Source organism: Phyllostomus hastatus, unplaced genomic scaffold (genome assembly GCF_019186645.2).
Source record: "Phyllostomus hastatus isolate PE091 unplaced genomic scaffold, TTU_PhHast_1.1 phas_contig_40, whole genome shotgun sequence".
Taxonomy (NCBI): domain Eukaryota; kingdom Metazoa; phylum Chordata; class Mammalia; order Chiroptera; family Phyllostomidae; genus Phyllostomus; species Phyllostomus hastatus.
The window spans coordinates 93,742,441-93,762,438 of NW_025333872.1; the positions used below are offsets into that span (position 1 = coordinate 93,742,441).

A 19,998-nucleotide genomic window follows, 5' to 3' on the forward strand; every position below is an offset into this window, starting at 1 on the left:
AATAGTCAGAAGCCTACAGGCACTTTTGCATGCGTGGGGGGATGGCATTGAATCTACGGACTGATTTGATAGCATTAGCCCTTAAAATATTGGGTCTCCTAATCTGTGTACTTGATATATTCTTTCACTTATTTAGGTCTGCTTAAAATTCTCTCGGTTACATTTTGGAGTGTTCAGTGGAAAGAACTGGTACATCTTCCATTTGATTTATCCCAATCTATCTGATGAGTTTTGCTGTTATTGTAATGGTCTTGTCTTTTAAGCTCCATTTTCTAATATTTTTGCTACATATATACAAGAAGTACAGTGCTTGCATCAGAGTTGCGTTATTGTTGCCCCTTTGAGGGTCACATGTCTTTTTTCTCAATTTACTGGTAAGACTTCCTCCACTTTAAGTCTGATTTTCATCGGTCTTAGGATGTGCCTGGGCCTGGTTTACTTTTCTGTGTATCTTGCTTAGGGGTCAGGATTTCTTGGATCTGTGGCTTGATGTCTTTTGTTACTTTTGGGAAATAGTTTCTGCCCCGTTGTTTCTCCTCTCCTGGAATGTTAATTCAACTACATCACTACTTTCCATACGTCTCATAATCTCCTATGTCTCTTCCACTCTTTTCTCCACTTTCATACACTTTTTTTCTTCTGTGCTTCAGTTTAGATTTTTGAACTCATCTTCCAGTTCGCTAATTCTCTCTTCTGCTTTTCACCTACCAGTAAATCTAGTTTTCGAATTCTCAATTCAGGTATTTTTCTTTTCAGTTCTAGAATTGTGATTTAATAATACTTTTTAAATAGATTCCAGTTCTTGGTGAAATCCTCCATACAAGGCAGGGGGAAAATGGGGTTACAGTTGTGAGTATGTAAAACACAGAGTTTATTCTTGTATTATTAATAATTAATTATTCTATTGTCTTCTATATGAACAATTATAAACCTACCTGTGCCCCACCTGGTATTTCAATCTATTTCTATGACCGTTTCAGTCATAGTTTTTTTTAAAGTTTGAGTTTGAGAACCTCAATGTCTGGGTCACCTGTGTTTTCCTTTCTGTTATCTTGGGTTTTTTTTCTCTCTTGAATTTTGGTCATTGGTCAGATTTTCTGTCATGCCTGGTAATGTGGACTGAATGACCCACATTGTGTACAATAAATTCCAGAGAGTCTAGGTGATGATCACCATCCTACAGAGGGGGTTTAACTACATTCTGATGAGCAGATCACCTGGATCCGATCAGGAACTCAGCAGACTGGAGCTGCGTTCCAGGTGGTACAAGGGCCCCGAGTCCTGCCGCCCTCACTCCAGGGGGTGGCCCTTCCGTGGTCTCCGCTGAAAGTCTGGAGTGTACACTGGGACTCCTTTTTTGGAGGATCCTGAACCCCAGGTTCTGTCTTCCCAGCACCACAAGACCATTAAAAACTTCAGTAATACCGTTGCTTGCTTTCTACCTATTGGACTATGTCTCCTTACTTTAAAAATAGGTCAGTGGCTTGAAGGGACACTGCACAGGGAATGTGGGGCTCACTTTTCCAGGATACTGGCCCTGCAAATCCTTTCTGTTCCATAGCCCTGAGGTCTACTTTCATCTCCTCAGGCCGTTGAGACTCTTGCAGCACTGAACGATTTCTGTGTCTGTCTCCCTCTCTTTGTGTATCTGACTCTCTCTCTCTCTCTCTCTCTCTCTCTCTCTCTCTCTATCTGCATCTGAACTGTCTGGCTCACTTCAATGCATTTTATTTCTCTCCAGACCTTGACCTTTTAAGTCCTGCTTGCTTTGGTTACTGTTTTAATAGCTTCATGATTTGGAGGGGGTATTTTTATAGATGGGTTTTTGTTGTTGTTGTTGTTGCTGTTGTTGTTGTTGTTGTTGTTGTTTCAGGAGAGCTAGTCTGATACCAGCTATTCATAAGTGCCAGCAGAGGTTTCCCGTTCTTCAGTGTTTAGAGAAGAACACCACGTTGTCAGAAACATGCCTTATGCAAAGGGGCCCTTCCTTCTATCTCCGGACGCTTCTGTGTTTGTGGCGTCTCACTGCTTGATTCGGCATTTGACCTCAGGCAGATTTGGAGAGTCTGACGACTTGGTCCCAGCTTCTGTAACTTTCCATTAGTCCCTGAGGACTTGAAGTTCCTCACACTGATTCCGGGGAACAGAATGGCTTTCCTTGGCAGCTTAGCCGCTGGGAGCGTGGCTGCGGCAGCATCGGATGATTCCCCAACGGGCAGGGGTCAGCCTCGAAGGATCCGGTGGCGCAAAAGACGCCTCTGAGTCACCCACAGGCAACCGGCAAACAAGTCCCTGTTCAGAGATGGCATCACCGTGCCTAGGGAAACGGTTTCCACAGGAAACAATAATGGAAATAGCATTATTTTTAAACTGGGAAGAAACGGCACTTTAGGTGTCTAGCTTTAAAAATAATGTGGAATGACAGGGGAAATGCGTGACGATTCAGCTGCTTCGGTTTCGCAGCATTCCTCGCCGCGTTCTTTGGCCAGACTACCGGGGAGTGGACGTGAGTGGTCCCTTCCCTGTGATGTCCATCCTGCGCTGGGAATATTTAGTTAAATCATTTTAGTATCTTGTTTGTTGACCCTAATTCTAGAGATAAGTTTTTTTCCCCAATTATGTCATCTAAACTATTCTTAAAACTAAACTCCACTTCTGAATATGAGGGGATAGTTCCTCATAGCCTGCGTGTGTTTGAATAAGGTTTTGAAACATCTCAAGCCTTTTCTGTAAGTTCCCATGTGAGAACCTGGCACTGTGATCAAAGGTTTACACTGCTGGCCTGAGAGCTTTTTCCTGAAGGTGTTACGGTTTCTTTCCTACGGTTTCTTTCCGCAGACTGTGATCACCTGATTCTCACAGCTTTTCTTCTCAATCTATTTGTCTTTGGGGAGAGCGAATGACTCTGTAATTTTTCTTCAGTATCTTCGACTCGTTTTCCACAGGGGTCCAGCAACCGCTCACTGCGCAGACCCTTTTTAAAATGCAACCCCTTCCTCTCTGATCGCTGTATGGTCAGATTCTGGAGTTACAGATGTCTGATGGTGAGCAAGTAAAAAGTGTTTTTAACCCTTTAAAAACAGATTTTTTTTTTAACAATGACTGTCTGCTTTCTGGTAAAGCAGCTCAGCCAATCAGAGACAGATTTGGAGGACACAGGTCAGATGTGGATGCTAGAAGGTGCTGCGAAAACGCCAGACAAATGCTCATTGAGTCAGAGCCGGAGTGGCCACTGGCTCCTGGGTGTGAAACTGACCTCTCACTCACTTCCTCCATCCTCCAGCTTTAAAGAGACAAAGAGCTTGAGAATGCATTACAGACAGCAAATAAAGGTGAATTCAGACAACACTTCCAACCTGGGACAGTGCTGTGCCTGGAAAAGCCTCCAGGGTGAGCTCTGGTTGCCTCAGACCAAGCCCCTCCTGCAAGCTGGTGGGCACGGCAGTCAGAGCTGCCCAGCAGAAGGACATTGGCTATCGTTGTCCTTCACTGAAGTCACGATGACCAGGTCACCCTGGCCGCCGCCGCTCAGCGATGACGGCCTGTGCTGGCATCTGAGCCTCTGAGCATGCCCAGCTCTGCCGGCTATTGCCAGGGAGTTTCCACATTCTGACGGACATACAGATGACCGAGATAAAGGGATGGTGGTGCTAAAGATGCCTTGCTGTTCAAGGACAGCTTCAGAAGAGCTGGGAAGGAAGAACACAGAGAAAAGTAAAAAAAAAAAAAAATACATGATGCTTCCTTCATCTTGTGGCAAAAGGAACCTCCCCTTATTAAAACTCTTCCTAGCCTTCAAAGCCAGAGTTTGAAACTAGCTCCTTTAAGAAACCTTCTGGTGGCCCCCCACCTGGAGGGAACACCTGGCTCCTCTCCCGCATTCCCACCCTTCTTGGAGGTGCTGGTACCTCTGCGTGTGCCCCATGTGTGTTATCAGGGCGCGAGGTCCTCAACCAGCGATGGAATGGGGACAGTCGCTCTGCGCCTTCTGCGGTAGCCAGGGAGGGACTGTACACCAAGCAGGCTCCAATTTCAAACAACATAACTCCTTCTAAGTCTCAGTTTTCTCAGCTAGAAAATGGGGACGGTAACAGTACCTCCCTCATTGTGCAAAGCGTGAATAATCCAAGTACAGCGGGCAGTGTGCTGCTGCGGACGTGGTACTCCGGTACACGGATGGGTGAGTGTGTGCGTATCTATTGATAACATTGACCGCGGGCCCCCCCAGCGCTGCCTGGCCAGGATGAAGGAAGAGAATGGTGCCCGGCACACTTCCCGGACCTTCTCCCTCTCTCTCTCCTTCTGTCTCCTTCTATTTCTTGAGCATCCTCCTCCCAAGAGAACCTGGCTGAGGGTAAGGAAACCATGAAAGAAAACATGTTGCATGTCATCCGATGCGTTTACAAACACTTTTTTAGTCCCCTTATGGAAGCTGTCTAGTAACAGACTGTGCTGGCTGTTGCCTTTCTTGTCCTGGTGATTTCACTGTTAAGTCCTTCGGTTTACAGAAACATCGTTCCCATTAAGGAAAGACTTAGAGGCTAATTACTGGGCAGATTACACTAGAATGGCTCCAGAAACATCTTGGGTACCACGCAGAACACAGCAGCCCGGTACACGTTGCTAAGGCACCCTTGCTTGGGTTTCTAGGGTAACTGGCATCTCCAAATCCCCAGGCTTGTATTCAGGCTATTCTTAGTATGAGGATGACAGTGTGCTCAAGGACCTGACCGTCTGCAGTTCTCTTCACTATTCCTGGCTTGGCTGCCCTCCTTCTTTGCTGCCCATTCTTTCCTGAAACCCTCAGAAACTGGCCCCACCACTCCTTCAAAGGGCTCCCAGAGGACAGCGCTCCACCACCCGCTTCCGATGCTGCGTGTTCCTGCCAGACCTCTCCACGCAGCTCTGCAGTGGCTGACGCCGGTGAGCGCCCTGTTCCCGCGGAAACCTGGCGCTTCCCCGGCTCCTTCGGAGTTGCACCACGGACTTCTCCTCCCTCACCGATCCTTCCCAGTTGATTCTGCTCGCTCCCACCCCTGTCCCTTAAATACCAGCACTCCCCAAGGCTCTGCCCTGAGCTACATTCTTTTCTTGCTCTATATATGTATTCCCACCTGACTCTGTCCCCTCCCATGCTTATTCAAATAACGGACTGATGCAGAAAAGCCTCATGGAGAAAATTTTTTAAATCGCACAAAACATCACCGATGACATTTGTTATCTACATTTATGGATATAGTGCCCTGATTTTATAAAAATTGGACCATTCTTTACATGCATTGCATAGCATACTTTTTAAAACTCTATAACGTGGCTCTGACCGGTGTGGCTCAAGGATTGAGTACCAGCCTCAAAACCAAAGGGTTGCTGGTTCGATTCCCAGCCAGGGCACGTGCCTGGGTAGCAAGCCAGGTCCCCAGTAGAGGACAGGTAACCACACATTGATGTTTCTCTTCCTCTCTTTCTGTCTCCCTTCCCCTCTGTCAAAAAATATATAAATAAGATCTTTAAAAAAACCCTCAATAATATGGCTTAACTATTGTTTTTACCATCATTTTAGGTGTAGCATATTGAATTAGTTTGCTAGTGTTGCCATAACAAAGTGCCACAGAATGGTGGCTTGAATGACACAAATTTATATTTTCAAAGGCTTGGAGGCTCGAAATCTGAGGTCAAGGTACCCATAAGGCTGGTCTTGCCTGAGGCCTCTCTCCTCATCTCGGAGACCGGCATCTTTTCCCTGCATCTCCACATTACCTTCCTGTGTGTATGTCTGTGAGGACAGACAGGGCCCACGGTGATTAGGAGCCACATCTCTGGGCCTGACTGCTGTGGCTGAGTGGATTGGGTACCATCCTGTAAACTGAAAGGCTGCCGGTTCAATTCTCAGTCAGGGCACCTGCCTGGGTTGCAGGCCAGGTCCCTGGTTGAGGGCACATAAGAGGCAACCAATCGATGTATCTCTCACACACTGATGTTTCTCTCCCTCTCTTCCTCCCTTCCCATCTCTGTAAAAGTAAATAAATAAAATCTTTTAAAAAAAGACCTCATCTCCAAATACAGTCACATTCTGAGTTACTGGGGACTAGGATTTGAACCCAGGGACTTTGAGGGTGCAGGGAACATACTTCAGCCAACGACACATATATTTTAAAAAATGATGCTTCATTCATGCCATTTTTTTCAAATATTTAAACAATGCTATGGTACTGGCCTTTCATCCTTGGCTTTGAATCTTTCTTTTTATACCTTGAATTGAGGGTGAGTAGAGTTTGAGCAAAGGTCCCCCGTGAGACTGCCCACGGTTGGCTATCCTGGTGCCCACGCCAGCGGCACGTACACCAAGGGTTACTCCTGCAGCCTGGCCCCGGGCTCTGTTATGTGCGCCGTCCTCGTGGCGATTCTTCCACTCTGCCTGTGGGCAGTTCGTGGCCACCTTCCGGTCGCTACACCTGACATCGGGGACTGGTCCTCCCGCATCTCTGCATCTCCTTGTGTACAGCGCGCACCTGGGACTCGGAGGATGGGTAGGTGAGATATGGCTCACCACCATGACTCGAATTTACCTCGGGTACCCAAGACTTCTCAGGTTCAAACTTGACATTTTTCAGATCGTATAGACTCCTTTTGTCTGCTTTTCTTTCTTCCCAGTTTCCCCCCTTCCATACTCTTTTTTTTTTTTCCAGCCTACAAGAGCTTTTTCAAAATGTTGCCTCAAGCTCACCCAACACCTCCGTGAATCTAGACATACTGGTTTCACTGTTCAAATACCAGAGGTAAGACAATGGGATTTTTATTAGCCACTCTCCCTTTAGCCGGGAGGGTAGTGAATGTTTAACAGAGAAGAGCTGATTGAGATCAGGCAACGTGATTCAGTTTTTCCCGTGGCGATGGCTTCACGCGTGAACAGAGCCACCTCGGGGCCCGGAAAACATTAACATGCGACTGGGCACTCTACCCTGCTGACGCTTTCCTAGTGAGTCACACGTGTCCTCTCTCTTTTCCAGGTGTTCCTCCCACCCCGTGTCCCACGGCTCTCGTATTTGCTGACCCTCAGTAATCACCCTGCCTACAGAATCGCTGCTCCGTATCTCAGGATGTGAATGCGGCCCTGGTTCCCCAGCGCAGGGGCAGTCTGGGAAGGGACTCCCAAACCTCAGAACAGGAAACGTCAGAAGGAAAACTCTCTTACACGGGGTGGCTTCTGAAGGGTAGATTTTTTAAAATCTGAGAAAATATATTGTTTGAAAATGCTTGCATTCCTTTCTAACCTGATCTGGCATGGAAGTGAAAAGATGGTCCTGTGTTCTTCAAAATCTATGAAGAAATATTGCAGAGTTATGAAAAAGTTTGGATGTTAAAATGTAACAGTCTTTCCTGTGTCGGCCATACGGCTTAAGCTCTGGATGTCCTTTTTCTTCTTTCCTCCTCCTTTTTCAGAGAGAACAAATATCCTGAATTTTCTGTTTGGCATCCCTTGAATTTTTTTGAAATTTAGCCTATGTGTATATAACCACAAAAATATCCCCTGTTATAATTCACATAAAAACATAATCTATGTAGGTAACCTTTAGCAAGTTTTTTATTCCACATCATTTTTGAAATGTATATATTTATTCTTATAGTTTCCATTTTTCTACTTCACTCTGTATAGTATGGTACTGTCGGAGTAATCTACAGTTGATCTAGTTTCCCACTAATGGGCAATGTTTCAAATTTTAATTCTTTTCACTATCAAAACACCCATGGCTTCCGTGAACGCACCGTACCTGTCTCCTCCGAGCAGCACAAGAGGCCTAGGTGAGCGCAGTGTGGAGAGCGCCATTGGTCCACCTCCTCACCGGCGCTCCACGTGGCTGTGGCTGCGGCTGGCTCATCGTCATCGCCCACATTCACCCTAGACTTTTGCCCTAGATGATGGGGAGGGGATTACAGGACACAAATCTAAGTCCCAGTCTGCTCAAACTTTATCTTTAAATGGAAGTATGAACAGATTCAAGTATTAGTCACAGGTCTCCATAAGAAAAGGAATATTGAGCCCTGGCTGGCGTAGCTCAGTGGATTGAGCTCAGGCTGTGAACCAAAGTGTCGCAGGTTCGATTCCCAGTCAGGGTACATGCCTGGGTTGCAGGCCATGACCCCCAGCAACCGCACATTGATGCTTCTCTCCCTCTCTCTCTCTCTCTCTCCCTTCCCTCTCTAAAAGTAAATAAATAAAATCTTGGAAAAAAAAAAGAGAAAAGGAATATTGACCAGGAGTTTCATGTGAATGTGCATTGGATAAAAAAATATAAATTTACTTTCTGTATTAAAGGATGCTCAACAAATATCCCTCCCTGACGGATCCACAGAGGGACTGTAATGACATTGAGTTTTGAATAAATCTGTCTCATCCCCTCCTGATTTATTCAACGTCCACTCCTTAGCTTCTACTCCTGACTGCGACCGTACACGGCTGGGACTTGGGGATGAGCTAACCCATGACCTCCTGAGATCCAGACAGGAAGCCAGCATGACCTCCTCTGAGTGGGAGATCTCGGGGGAAGGCCGGAGGTGGAGAAGTCGAGTCAGCGTCAGAGCACTCTCCTGGGGGGCACAGAGCATGGTGGTCTGAGGGGTCTCTGAGCCAGGGGTGAAATGACAGCCTGGGGCTGCATTCGTGTCCCTCATAGGATGCAACCGAGCAGGAACCCACAGAACAATAATGCAAATCTGCCATTAGATTTTCACCTTGTGGCGTGGCAGAATAACTGGTACCTAACTAACCTTCTCTCCTTCAGTGGTTAAAAAACGAGTCAAAAGGTATCAGTCGCCCGTCTGGGATGTTGGACAGCAGGCAGAAAATGGGGCGAGCACTGGAATCGGGTCAGCTCTTTGCCTGTGGGTGTTTTCTGGGCCACGGTGCACCACCAGAGCGGCTTACGTTCCTTCGGCAGTCTCACTGATCCGTGGGGGCAAAAAAACATGTGCTCATAAAGACAGAAATAGATAGAAATAAACATATACATTTTCCACTGAAAGGACACAGGCCCCCTTGGAGAAGGGACAGACTGCAGGGCTGGGACAGGGAAAGCCCAGGAGGGGCCTGGGACGCCCTTTGGGTCAGGCGGTAGGGAAGCAGGTGCTCCTGGGTGATTGGGTCACGTCACGTGACAGGGATTAGCTGGAAGGGGCTCCCGCTGGCCAACTCTGGGACAATTTAAATATCAAAATAACTATTTATAATAGTAGATTATAGCCCATTGATATCATAAATGTCTATGAGACCAAATTAATATAAACAAGACAGTGAATAGAGATATAAATGAGAAAAAAAGGAAGTTTTTCCTTACCATAGCATGCGGAGAATGGGTGGGGGGACAGGAGGAAAGAGGAAGAGAGGGGAAGGCCAGAGAGAGAGAATGAGGAAGGAAGGAGAGGAGGAAGGAAGGAAGGAAGAGAGGGAGGAAGGGAAGGAGGAAAGAAGGATTAAAAAATCACCAATAGATACTTAAATGAGTGGGTAAGAGTTTGATGAAGAACAAGATATTTACATTCTTTGTAATTATTTTTTTAAGATTTTATTTGTTTTTAGAGAGGGAAGGGAGAGAGAGAGAGAGAGAGAGAGAGAGAGAGAGAGAGAGAAAAGCATCAATGTGCAGTTGCTGGGGGTCATGGCCTGCAACCCAGGCATGTGACCTGACTGGGAATCAAACCTGCAATGCTTTGGTTCACAGCCCACACTCAGTCCACTAAGCTACAGCAGCCAGGGTCTTTGTAATTATTAACAACAAGGCGAAAGAATCCATTGGGAAATCCTGGTAGAATAATCTTACACTAATGATAGAAATGAACATCACAAATATTGGGACAAACCAACATCACAGGCCTTTTGACCTGATGCTGAGAAAGACACAACATCACTTTACTGATACTCCTCTCAAATGCACTGTATGAGTAATGCAGTAACGTATGACATGCCCTGCCCTGGCTCTCTTGAAGCATTGTCCCATAAACTGAAGGGTTACAGGTTCGATTCCCAGTCAGGGCACATACCCAGTGTCATCTCCCTCCCTCCCTCAAAGCAATAAAATTTTTTTTTCTTGGTCGAGGATAAAAAAATCTTTTTTAAATGTACGACCTGATTTTTTTCTCAATGTATCTAAATGAGCAAAATAGGAAAGTTGGAAGCAATCCCAGCTCATTAATAAAACTTATACCTATGGTGTTCCCAAAAAGATGTACGATAACTAAAGTGTAACTTACTATGCTATGTTTTGAAATAATTTTAAACTCAGAAAGAAGTCTGTACCAAAACAAATTAAAATGTCTCTTATGGTGAAATATTATAGGAACAATAGAAAGTTATAAAAATGAAAATTTCTAGAAAATATATTTATACCCCTATTGCATTATCTTTAATTAAGAAAACCTATGATATTTTTATACTCCAAATAGAATAATCTTCAGATTCTACTAATATGTAGCAGAGGTTTGTGGGAGAATAAGAACATGATTTTAGGAATTAGCAATCTGTCTACTGACCCCCAGGAGAAACCCTCACAAGTAGAAACTCTTATAAAGGTCTCAGTTTTCTTTTGAAAGAAAATGACACGAACAGTGGAAACTTCTGAGAAAAGGGAAAATAAGAATGCAACTAACACCTGCGTATGAATTTACTGGTTACCAGGCACTTCCAGAGACAACCCACCTTTGAGGGAAGTGGGTTTCAGTTACTCACTCGGTGAGGTTGCTGTCTCCCAGAAATGCCGAGGATGCCAGGAAAAGTCTGTTCTTGGCCCTGGTTTCCATGTATTCTGAGAACAAATGACAACATCACACACAAGTTGTTTCAGGGCCTAGCTTTTGTTCAGCAGGAGCATAAGACGTTTCTTGAAATCCATTCTTTACAGAGGAGACAAGAGGTTTCTGAAATCCACTTTGAATTCTTTCGGAATTCTTTCTGACTGAGCAGCATTTCTAGTTGAGATAAGTGTTTCTTTGTTCTTCTGCTCACGTCCTTGGCCGAGCAGGTGGGTGCTGACTATGCAGACGGAGGCGTTCTGGAAACAGGGGCGGGCTCCCACCTTTGCAGCCAGACTCGGAACTCAGTGGGGGGGCTCTCGGGCCTCCTGCTCTGTGTAATTTTAGCAGAGCTGTTGCTCATTGCTGGTAGGAAGCAGCTCCTTGTACCATCATGTTTCCTGCTCCGGTGCGCGTTTGACAAGTCATCAGCAAAATAGTTTGAGAGCCTTGTGCCTCTTGGTAATTTTTGCTTCTTGAAAATTGAGTGCATACCTTTTTTTTTTTTTTTTTTTGCCTCTTAATTAACAAGTGTCTGTCTCTGGGTGTCAGCTGTGGCTCGGGCTCCAGGCACATTCCAGATTTACGCGGCACCTGCAGCTGGCAGCGGCATGGACTTGCCTCTTCAAACACACCTGCTCTCACTGGAGCGAGCGGCACTGCAGGCCCAGGTGACTGTCTCGTGGTTTCAGCCATGCTGCCTGCATGTATGCACGTGGCCGAAACCTGCTGAGAGACTGTCCTGGATTTCACTGGGAAGAGATGCCAGGCGAACCCAAACTTAGCAACACTGTACAAAATACACGGCCTATACTCCTCTAAAATGTCAAAAGCAAAACACTAAAAGAAAGGGGGGGAGGCTGTTCCATATGGAAGGGTACCCACGGGTCCCCCTGTATAAGTGCATGTGCAATCCTTAACGGGAAAATCGGACTGTAAGGGCCATTGCAAAGACAATTGCTAAAAGTGGAACATGGGCTGTGTGTATGTGTGCATCTGTATTCTCCTGTGATTACATGAGCCTGAAGAAGTGTATGAACCAAGTGGTCAACATCGGTTACTTGGGAAAGAGGGGGGGGGGTGGGGGATAAAGAGGGAAAATACTCTGATTATTTTAAAAAAGCATCCAGGGAGAAAGCATGCATGATGTAATTCTGGTTTTGTTAAATGACATAGATAGAGGTCTATGTGTGTATACACGCATAAATGACTTATATAAGGATGATCAACAAATGTTAATAATTATTAAGATGATGGGAATTTGAACTTTTTCATTGTTAATACTTAGGTATAATATTTAAAAAAATTTTTAATGCACATGTATTATTTTTATAACAACACAAAAAAGTAATTTTTCCCTGCTAAAAAAGGCAAGAAAAAGTCACTTGGGGAAATGACAAGAATGTTTTGGATTCAATTTTTTCTGTCTCCCTCCATTTCTCTTGCAGTGCTGGGTTTATTCCTTTCAATACCATAGTGTTTCGCCACAACCCGTGCCCAGATGTGCCGAGTGCATGTACAAATGGGAGGGGGTTAGGGTGTCTGGGTTTCGGAGGAGTTTTGTTGGTGCGGGAGCTTTAGCAGCTACTTCCTGCCATCTCAGGGTCACTCGGAGGAAATCCCTTTCTGGTGATTTCCAAGTCCTCCCTCTAGGACCATGTCCCTCCGACCTCTCTGTCTTTTGAAACCACACTGGGTGCACGCTCAGGACCTGAGTGTCTTCCTCCTTCCCATGGACGAGACCATGCTTCCTCTGGGCTGCCTGGAGGTATTCTGAGAATTACAGAGGTGGGTCTGTGGAATGCTTTGAGCTGCTCAGATGCAAGGAGCAAAGCTCTACTTTTCTTGATAACAGAACCCCTGTCGTCAGTGGGCCCTGTGTCAGATGACAACAGGGAAAGACCCGCTGGAATCAAAGATACAGCCGACTGTCCCCGGAGGGCCAGTGTGGGGCTCTACGTGCTCCTGGTGGTGATGGCTTTGGTAGCAGCTTCAGGAGGGTGGGCATACAAAGAAGACAAAGGGTAAATGTTGCCCTGGCTGGTGTGGTTCAGTGGATTGAGTGCCGGCCTTGGAACCAAAGGGTCACCTGTTTGATTCCCAGTCAGGGCACATACCTGGGCTGCGGGCCAGGTCCCCAGTGGGGGGTCCATGAGAGACAACCACACACTGATGTTTCTCTCCCTCTCTTTCTCCCTCCCTTCCCCTGTCTAAAATAAATTAATTAAATCTTAAAAAAAAAAGAGTTAGTGTAACCCGTTCATTCCACGCTTCCTAGGTTCCTTCCCCTCCCTGACTATCCCCGTGGTGTTCTCTGGAATCCCCTCCCAAGTGAGCTACTTGCACTTGAACCTTGCCCCGCTCACTGCAACCAGAAACACCATGTGTTCCTCCACCATTCCCATTCCGTGAGATGCTAACCCCCTTTGTTCTGCCCACCCAAATCATCACAGCCCTGGGAACCACTTTTTCTCTTTCCTCTGAGATCAAGATCCTCTTCTCTACTCAGTGGGCAGTTCGTCAGACACGGTGCCCTCTTCCCATCATGTGGTGGGCCAGGGTGGAAACAGGGGGAATTGGACATATATACTTGGCCCCCCGTCCTGGCTCGGGTGCTCACTAGCTGTGAAGCCTTGGGCAAATCACCCAACTTCTCTGATCTTCAGTTTCCTCCTCTGTGCAATAAAGACAGCAACCCTGACCTTGTTGCATTGTCCCCTGGATCTAATGAACTGAATCTATGAGATATATACCAAGATAGGACACTCCGGAAGAGACTGTTATCTTTAGTGCATCACTCTCTCTCCTGGTTTACTTTCTCACGCACCTCCACCTTGTGTCCTGAACTAGACTGTAGCTTCTCTGTCTGTCATGTTTGACGTTCGTGCTGCCTCGCCCGTGACAGGCATTCCATAATTATTCCGTACTTTTCTAAAGCTTTACATCAGAGAAATGCTTTCAATTCAAGATTCATTCATGGGTTATTTCTTGTTGTGAGGCGCTCTCAAAGAATTTTAGCAGGTCACTCCCTTTCAGGGTCTTGATTGTCTCACAGGCAAAACAGGTGTTTTGGGCAATAGTTCTATTGGGTTGGCCAAAAAGTTCATTTGTTTTTTTTCCCAGAAGATGGCTCTAGCACTGCTTAGTCGTCTTTAATGTCACCTGAAACAATTGCATTAGATTGTATGGTGACAGCTGTCATATCAATGTGGGTTTAAAAAAAAACACATCGAAATTGGTGAATGTTTGTGTAGCCATTGTAATATTGAAGAGGGAATGAAATATGCAACACTTTCAGCATATTAAGCTTTATTATTTCAAGAAAGGTAAAAATGCAGCAGGCACACAGCACAAAACAGGATTTGTGCCGTGTATGGGGAAGGAGCTCTCCATCTGCCTGATGGAACATGTCAGAAGTGGTTCGCGAAGGTTCGTGCTGGAGATTTCTCTCTGGACAATGCTCCACAGTCAGCTGGTCCGCCTGAAACTGATAGCGATCAAACTGAGACATTGAGACCAAATCAATGTTGTACCATGTGGGAGACAGCTGACAAACTGAAAATATCCAACTCAATAAGGTTATTGGTGAAAGTGAAAAACGCGTCTTTTATTTTACGGGAAGAACCCTACGGACTTTTTTTTTTTTGCCAACCCAGGAGATGCACTGAGGTTGTTTCAGCATCAAGTTTGGGGTCTGCATATTCCTTGGAGGCATGCACTGCACGTTATTCTACTTTCTGACCCTCAGCCCTTAGTACTATGGTGGTCGCGAGTCAGTGACTTCCCAGTACACACAGAATCCATTCTGGACACCTCGCCAGGCCTGTCACCTCCCAGTCGTGCCTCTTCCCACGTGCCCTCTCTCCATTCTGGCCTGGTTTGTTTTTTTGCTTTTTTTTTTTTTGTACCCCTAGCACTTTCCAGGCTCGACCTGTCTCAAGGCCTTTGCACTCGCTGTTTCGTGTCATCCAGCTCTCTGCCCAACGCCTCCTCTGCAGAGGTCTCTCGCTCCGCCTCAGACCGTCCCACACCCCCCTGCTTTTTTTCATTCTTGTAACTGCTTTCTGAAGTCCTTATTTATTTCATTTCATTGTTTGCATTTTATTGACATTTAGTGTTTTGGCTCTCTACCTTTCGCTCTGGCTCCCCCCCCACAATATCTCAGATCCTTTCATTCCCCTGCTGCTAAAATAGTCCTTAGCACCAACTAGGCCCCCAAATAAATGCAAAGGGAATGAACGAACCCTACGATGCCTTAGCGAGCAATTTCTAGGCGGCGAGCTGAAATCTGTGGTTGTCATGCCGGATTCTAGTGAACTTCTTTAGTTATGGGTCCCACGTGCATTAATTCCTGTAGTTCTGAATAAACTTGGAGTGAGAAGAAACGGGAACTCCTGAGAAGACAAATGCGAACAATCACATCAGCTTATCTAGAAACTTACTTGCAGTGGGAAATTCAGAGATACGTGAAAAGAAAGAATTCATTTCTTTTTGTTATGAAAATTTCAAAGGTAAACATAAGGAGATGTGGAAGATATGAAGAACGCAGTGATCTCGCGAGTACACTGTGGTGGACACTGCCCAGAGTGGTCCTCACCCTACTGCCCATGCCTTTGTACCCACAATCCCCGCCCCTGAGTGTGCGGGCAACCTGTGAGCAGTGGCTTTCCCACCAACACCATAGGGCACATTTGATGTCACCCCTGTGTGATGATCTTGTGTCATTCTGGGGACTGCCCTGGCCGATTTGTTGAAGTAAGTGGCCATGCTGGGAAAGCCCGGGTGACAACGGACTCCAGGTGCTCTCTAGGAGCCGAGGGCCAGCAACAAAGCCAGGGGCTTCAGTCTATAGCTGCAAGGAGAGGAGCTCTGCCAGTGACCAGGGTGAGTGTGGAAATGGGTTCTTTTCCAGTTGAGCTCCTGAGGAGAACGCAGCCTGGCCCAGACCTTGCTGGCAGGCGTGAGACCTTGAGTGGAGAACCCCAGGAGCCTGACACCTGACCCACGGAAACTGAGGTAATACATCTGGGTCATTGGAAGCTGCTAACTTCGTGGCAACAGGTAACTAACAAATTTCAACAGTTTGCCAATATTGTTTCATCTCTACCATCATGTTTCGGGGGAGGGGTCTGAGTGGGCTGGAGTATTTTAAAGCACACTCAGAGGACTTTTAAAAAGCATAACCGCGATGCTAAAAAAATTAGGTCTTCACTGAGAACAAAAAGGAGTCTTTTTTTAAGGCCATCAAGTCAATGGATCTAGTCTACTGATTGGACGCCCCAAGAAAAGTGCTTGTAATAAAGCGTGTAAGAGTGCCATCCTGCTGATACCGGGAGCCAGAGGACAGGAAAGCACAGGAGCTTTCACTCGCGACGTCGGAGGCCTGCCAGTTGTTCTCTACAAAACATAGTACGTACAGCCAGAGTACTTCACTGTCCCCCAGTAGCTCATCCATCATGCACTATCTGAAACCACAGGAACTCCGTTCTCACTGTATGAGGCCCTACACTCGGAAGGGATGCTTGTAATTCCATTTCAAAATTCAGAACTCCTTACAACTTCGTGTTGTTCTCTAATTGCCATCCCCACTGTCCCCGCCTCGCAACCCCTCCCCCCCCCACCCCGACTGGCCCCAGTTCTTTCTTTTGATTAAACCAGTCTCTTCTCTCTTTGACACTGCGCTTGGCAGGGGCAATTCTCAGGGTTCTGGGTTCCGTCCCATCTCTTCCACAGGAGCGGTCTGTGATCGCTGGCAAGCAGTCGGCCGTCCTGGAAGCTGGATACAACAGTGCCTCCCGCAGGGTTGTAATGCAGATCAGATAGAGAACGTGCGTCAAGTGCTGGGTGCCAGCACGGAGGAGGCCGAACCCTGCTCCACAGTTCCCTTTGTTAGTTCCCACCTCCCACCCCCGAGCACCAGAAATGCCCAGCACTGCGCCTCGCCCACCCTCGTCGCGGGGCATGCAGGGATTTGTAGTTTTTCGGTCCCCAAGTCGTGTTTCCTCTCGCAGCCGGACGGCGAGAGGAAGAACTACACATCCCAGTGGGCCGTGATAGAAAAGTGGGGCTCGGAAAACCGAGCATCTGCGCTGGCAGCCTTCGCTTTCCGCTTCCCACGGGCTGTGCCGACCAGCGGAGGGCTCAGACCCCTCGGCAAAGCCGGGGAGGGCGGGAGCGCAGAAGCCGATCGGCCGGAACTGTGGGGCAGTGCGGGGCGAGAACGCAGGGGCGATCCCTCTGCGGCCGTTGGGGCTCCAGGGGAAAGGAGAGAAATAAAGCAAGCAAATTGTGAGCATCCGTGTCGGAGAAGTGAGAAAGGCCCGGGAGGCATCAACCCACGCAAAAGAAGCGACCGGGTTTGTCCTTCCGCGGGAGGCAGAGGCTGGGGCCGGAAGCGACCCAGACCGCTTCTCTGTCCCCGTGGGAATCTTGGAAACCCGGCCCGAGACCCCAGTTCGCAGACCCCAGCCCGGAGTCCGGCCTGTCTTGTGCAGTCCCTCCCCATACGGTGGCCAGGGCGCCCGCCCCATTCCTGGGCAGCAGTAAACCCCCACAGCTCGACCACGCGCCCAGCTGGGGGAGGAAAGGGAAGGGCCGGGGCAGGCCGAGGAGGGTCACCATCCCTTGCGGGGTCCTCAGGTCCCCGAAGTTGCAAGAACGGGTGTGCGTGCCTGTGTGTGTGCGTGTGTGTCCCGAGGAGGCAGCTGCTGCGGGGAATAACCCCGGGGGAGAAGCAGGGAGCGCTCGCCGCGGCGGGGCCGAGCCGTCGTCCGGCGATGCTAGAGGGAGCGCAGCGCCTTTGCCTGAGCCGAGCGGGGGTGGCTCGGAGGGAACTGGGGCCGGGGCCCCGCGGAGCCCGTGCGAGGCTCCGCGGAGAGGAGGAGGAGCGGGAGGAGGAGCCAGGAGGGCGACGCCTGGGCCGCCGCCCACCGGGCCGGCAGGAGGCGGACCCGCTCCGAGCGCTGCGCGCGCGCCGGGCTGATTCTTGCAAACAAGTGTCTGTGGCGCTCTCCCCGCGGCCCTGGGACGCGCTCCGCCGCCCCCCGGCGGCCCTCCTCGCGCCCGGCCCGGCTCTTATGGGGCAGGAAGGAGCGAGGGAGCCCCTAGCCGCGCAGCCCGCGAGCGGCCGCTGCGACCCTCGGCCCGAGCGGCCCCGGCAGCCCCGTGCGGGGGCCGCGGACTCGGCTTGGCTGCCAGGCGCGCCGGCGCGGGGTCGCAGCGCGAGCAGCGCCCGGGCGGTCGCCGAGCCTGCTCCTGACAGAATAACGTGCTTGGTGTCCCCACCCCTGGGAGGGGTTGCCGGTGCCGCGAGCGGCCTCCCAGTTTCCATCTCTTTCTCCCGGGGAGGATCCACCGCTGCGAGGAAGGATTAGAATAAACCTTGCCGAGGCGTAGAAGTGGCTCCCGAGCCAGCCGGCGGCGCCGCGGCCGCCGCCTCGTGTCCCCCCGGGGCGCAGCGCTCCGGGGTCGGCGGGCCGGAACCGAGGCGCGGCGGGCGAGCCGAGGGCGGCGGGTTCGAGCGAGCGGCTGTGCGAGGGGTCGGGCGTGCGGCGAGCCCGGAGTCGGCCAGGCAGCCCCTCGCGCCCCGCGGGACCCCGGAGCCCCGGCACGCGGGCTGGAAGCGACTGAGGACCGGCGGGGGCAGCGGGCGAGCACCGTCCCTCCAGGAAGGGGATCCGGCTATGACAGCTGGGCTCCCGGAGGGGTTAACCTGAGTCTCCTCCGCAAAGTTGTCGCCGAGCTCGGATCCCGCGTAGGGGCCGCGGCGCCGCGGCTCGGGGGGCGGTCGTGGCTCGGCGGGGCCCGCGCGGCCGGGGGGCTCCTGGGGGTGCGCGCCCCACGCCGGCTGCCCTCGTGGATGCCTCCCGGCGGCGGCGGGCCCATGAAAGACTGCGAGTACAGTCAGATCAGCACCCACAGCTCCTCCCCCATGGAGTCGCCCCACAAGAAGAAAATCGCGGCCCGGAGGAAATGGGAGGTTTTCCCGGGAAGGAACAAGTTCTTCTGCAACGGGAGGATCATGATGGCCCGGCAGACCGGCGTCTTCTACCTGACTCTCATCCTCATCCTGGTCACGAGCGGACTCTTCTTCGCCTTCGAGTGAGTAGCGGCGAAAGCTCCCCACGCCGGGCTCCCCTCGCCTTCCCCTGCCCTTCCGCTCGTTACTTTCGTTTCTAGAAGCCTTATCTGCCGAATATTGTTATATAATACAAGCCCTTTCTCCCTCTTCTTCTTTTGAAGGCCCCAGAGACCGTGCATTTCTGGGTCGGGCTCTGGGAGCCGCAGAGAGGGGAGTGGGGCACTTGCGAGGTGTGCCAGCCTTGCTGCTTCCAGGGGCTGGGTGGCACCTCCCAGGTGGCTGCTTCTCGGCGCTGTCTCTTTGGAGTTTGGAGACTAGCGCAGCAGCCCAGATGTAGCCTGCCGGGAGGGGATGAGGCCGGGTCTCAAGGCAGGGGTGGAAAGAATCGACTCCCTTTCTTGCTCAGGAGCCGTAAGGCATCTTGTTCAACTCCGTTGACTTCATCTTCTGCATACCATCACCGAATGATGAAGAAAGAGTGTTGGTTATTTTAGGGTGCCCAGCGTAGGCCACTGGATGTGGCCTGGAAGGATCATTTCGTGGTTTATCCTCCTTAGAGGGTTCACTCTTGAACAACAATTTCTGGTGCACTATACAGTGTTTCTAAACTGTTCACTTTTTTAAAAAGTTTCAACAGAAAATGTTCTGAACGAACACTTTCGCTTCCCCTCCTGTATGTGGGAACAGGCGGAAGGAGGTCTGAGACCTGTTCAGAGCGTGGCCCTGCCTGGCAACTTTCTCCTTCCAGGGACGGCACTTGGGGACGTGAGGGCTTTCATCTGGGAAAGCAGTGCATGTGCGTCTTTGCTGTTTTCAGGAAAATCAAATCGGCCAGTAGCAACTACCCTCCTGGCCAACTAATGAAAGGTCGTATTTATTAATGGTATTCGATAGAGCAGTTTAACCGCATTCCAGAGTCAATTTCAAGTGCTCTTGCGGGGTCCAGTGTTTGTAATTCAGCTTCTTATGCAATTCCTGGTCTCGCATGCTCCATGAAAGTTGTAGCGCCTTCCCTCCAGCATTAGAAAAGCCATGTATTTCTGTGGGTTCTCTGTGCTTCCTGCGTGCTGGTTGCTCTGGGGCCTGATCCCCTGTGGTCTGCTCCTGTTGGGTAGGGTGAATTAAAACCTTTTGTG

At 49.3% G+C, this 19,998-nt stretch overlaps 1 protein-coding gene and 1 long non-coding RNA gene across 5 annotated transcripts in view; one reads left to right on the forward strand and one right to left on the reverse strand.

Moving 5' to 3' along the window:
• Positions 1–14,120: 14,120 nt before the first annotated feature.
• LOC123821603 lies at positions 14,121–18,939 on the reverse strand. Its single transcript, XR_006786146.1, has 3 exons — positions 18,833–18,939; positions 15,027–15,176; positions 14,121–14,269 (listed from the first exon to the last, which is right to left on the reverse strand). It is a non-coding gene; the product is annotated as an uncharacterized LOC123821603 (long non-coding RNA).
• The window catches only part of ZDHHC14 (zinc finger DHHC-type palmitoyltransferase 14), a 213,432-nt gene continuing 211,165 nt past the window's right edge, over positions 17,732–19,998 (forward strand). For 3 of the 4 annotated variants that reach the window (XM_045843155.1, XM_045843153.1, XM_045843156.1), the window contains exon 1: positions 17,732–18,882. In XM_045843155.1, the coding sequence (XP_045699111.1) occupies positions 18,754–18,882 (129 nt within the window). In that variant the 5' untranslated portion in view covers positions 17,732–18,753. The remainder of the gene's footprint in view (positions 18,883–19,998) is intronic. The other variant, XM_045843154.1, reaches the window with a different exon arrangement.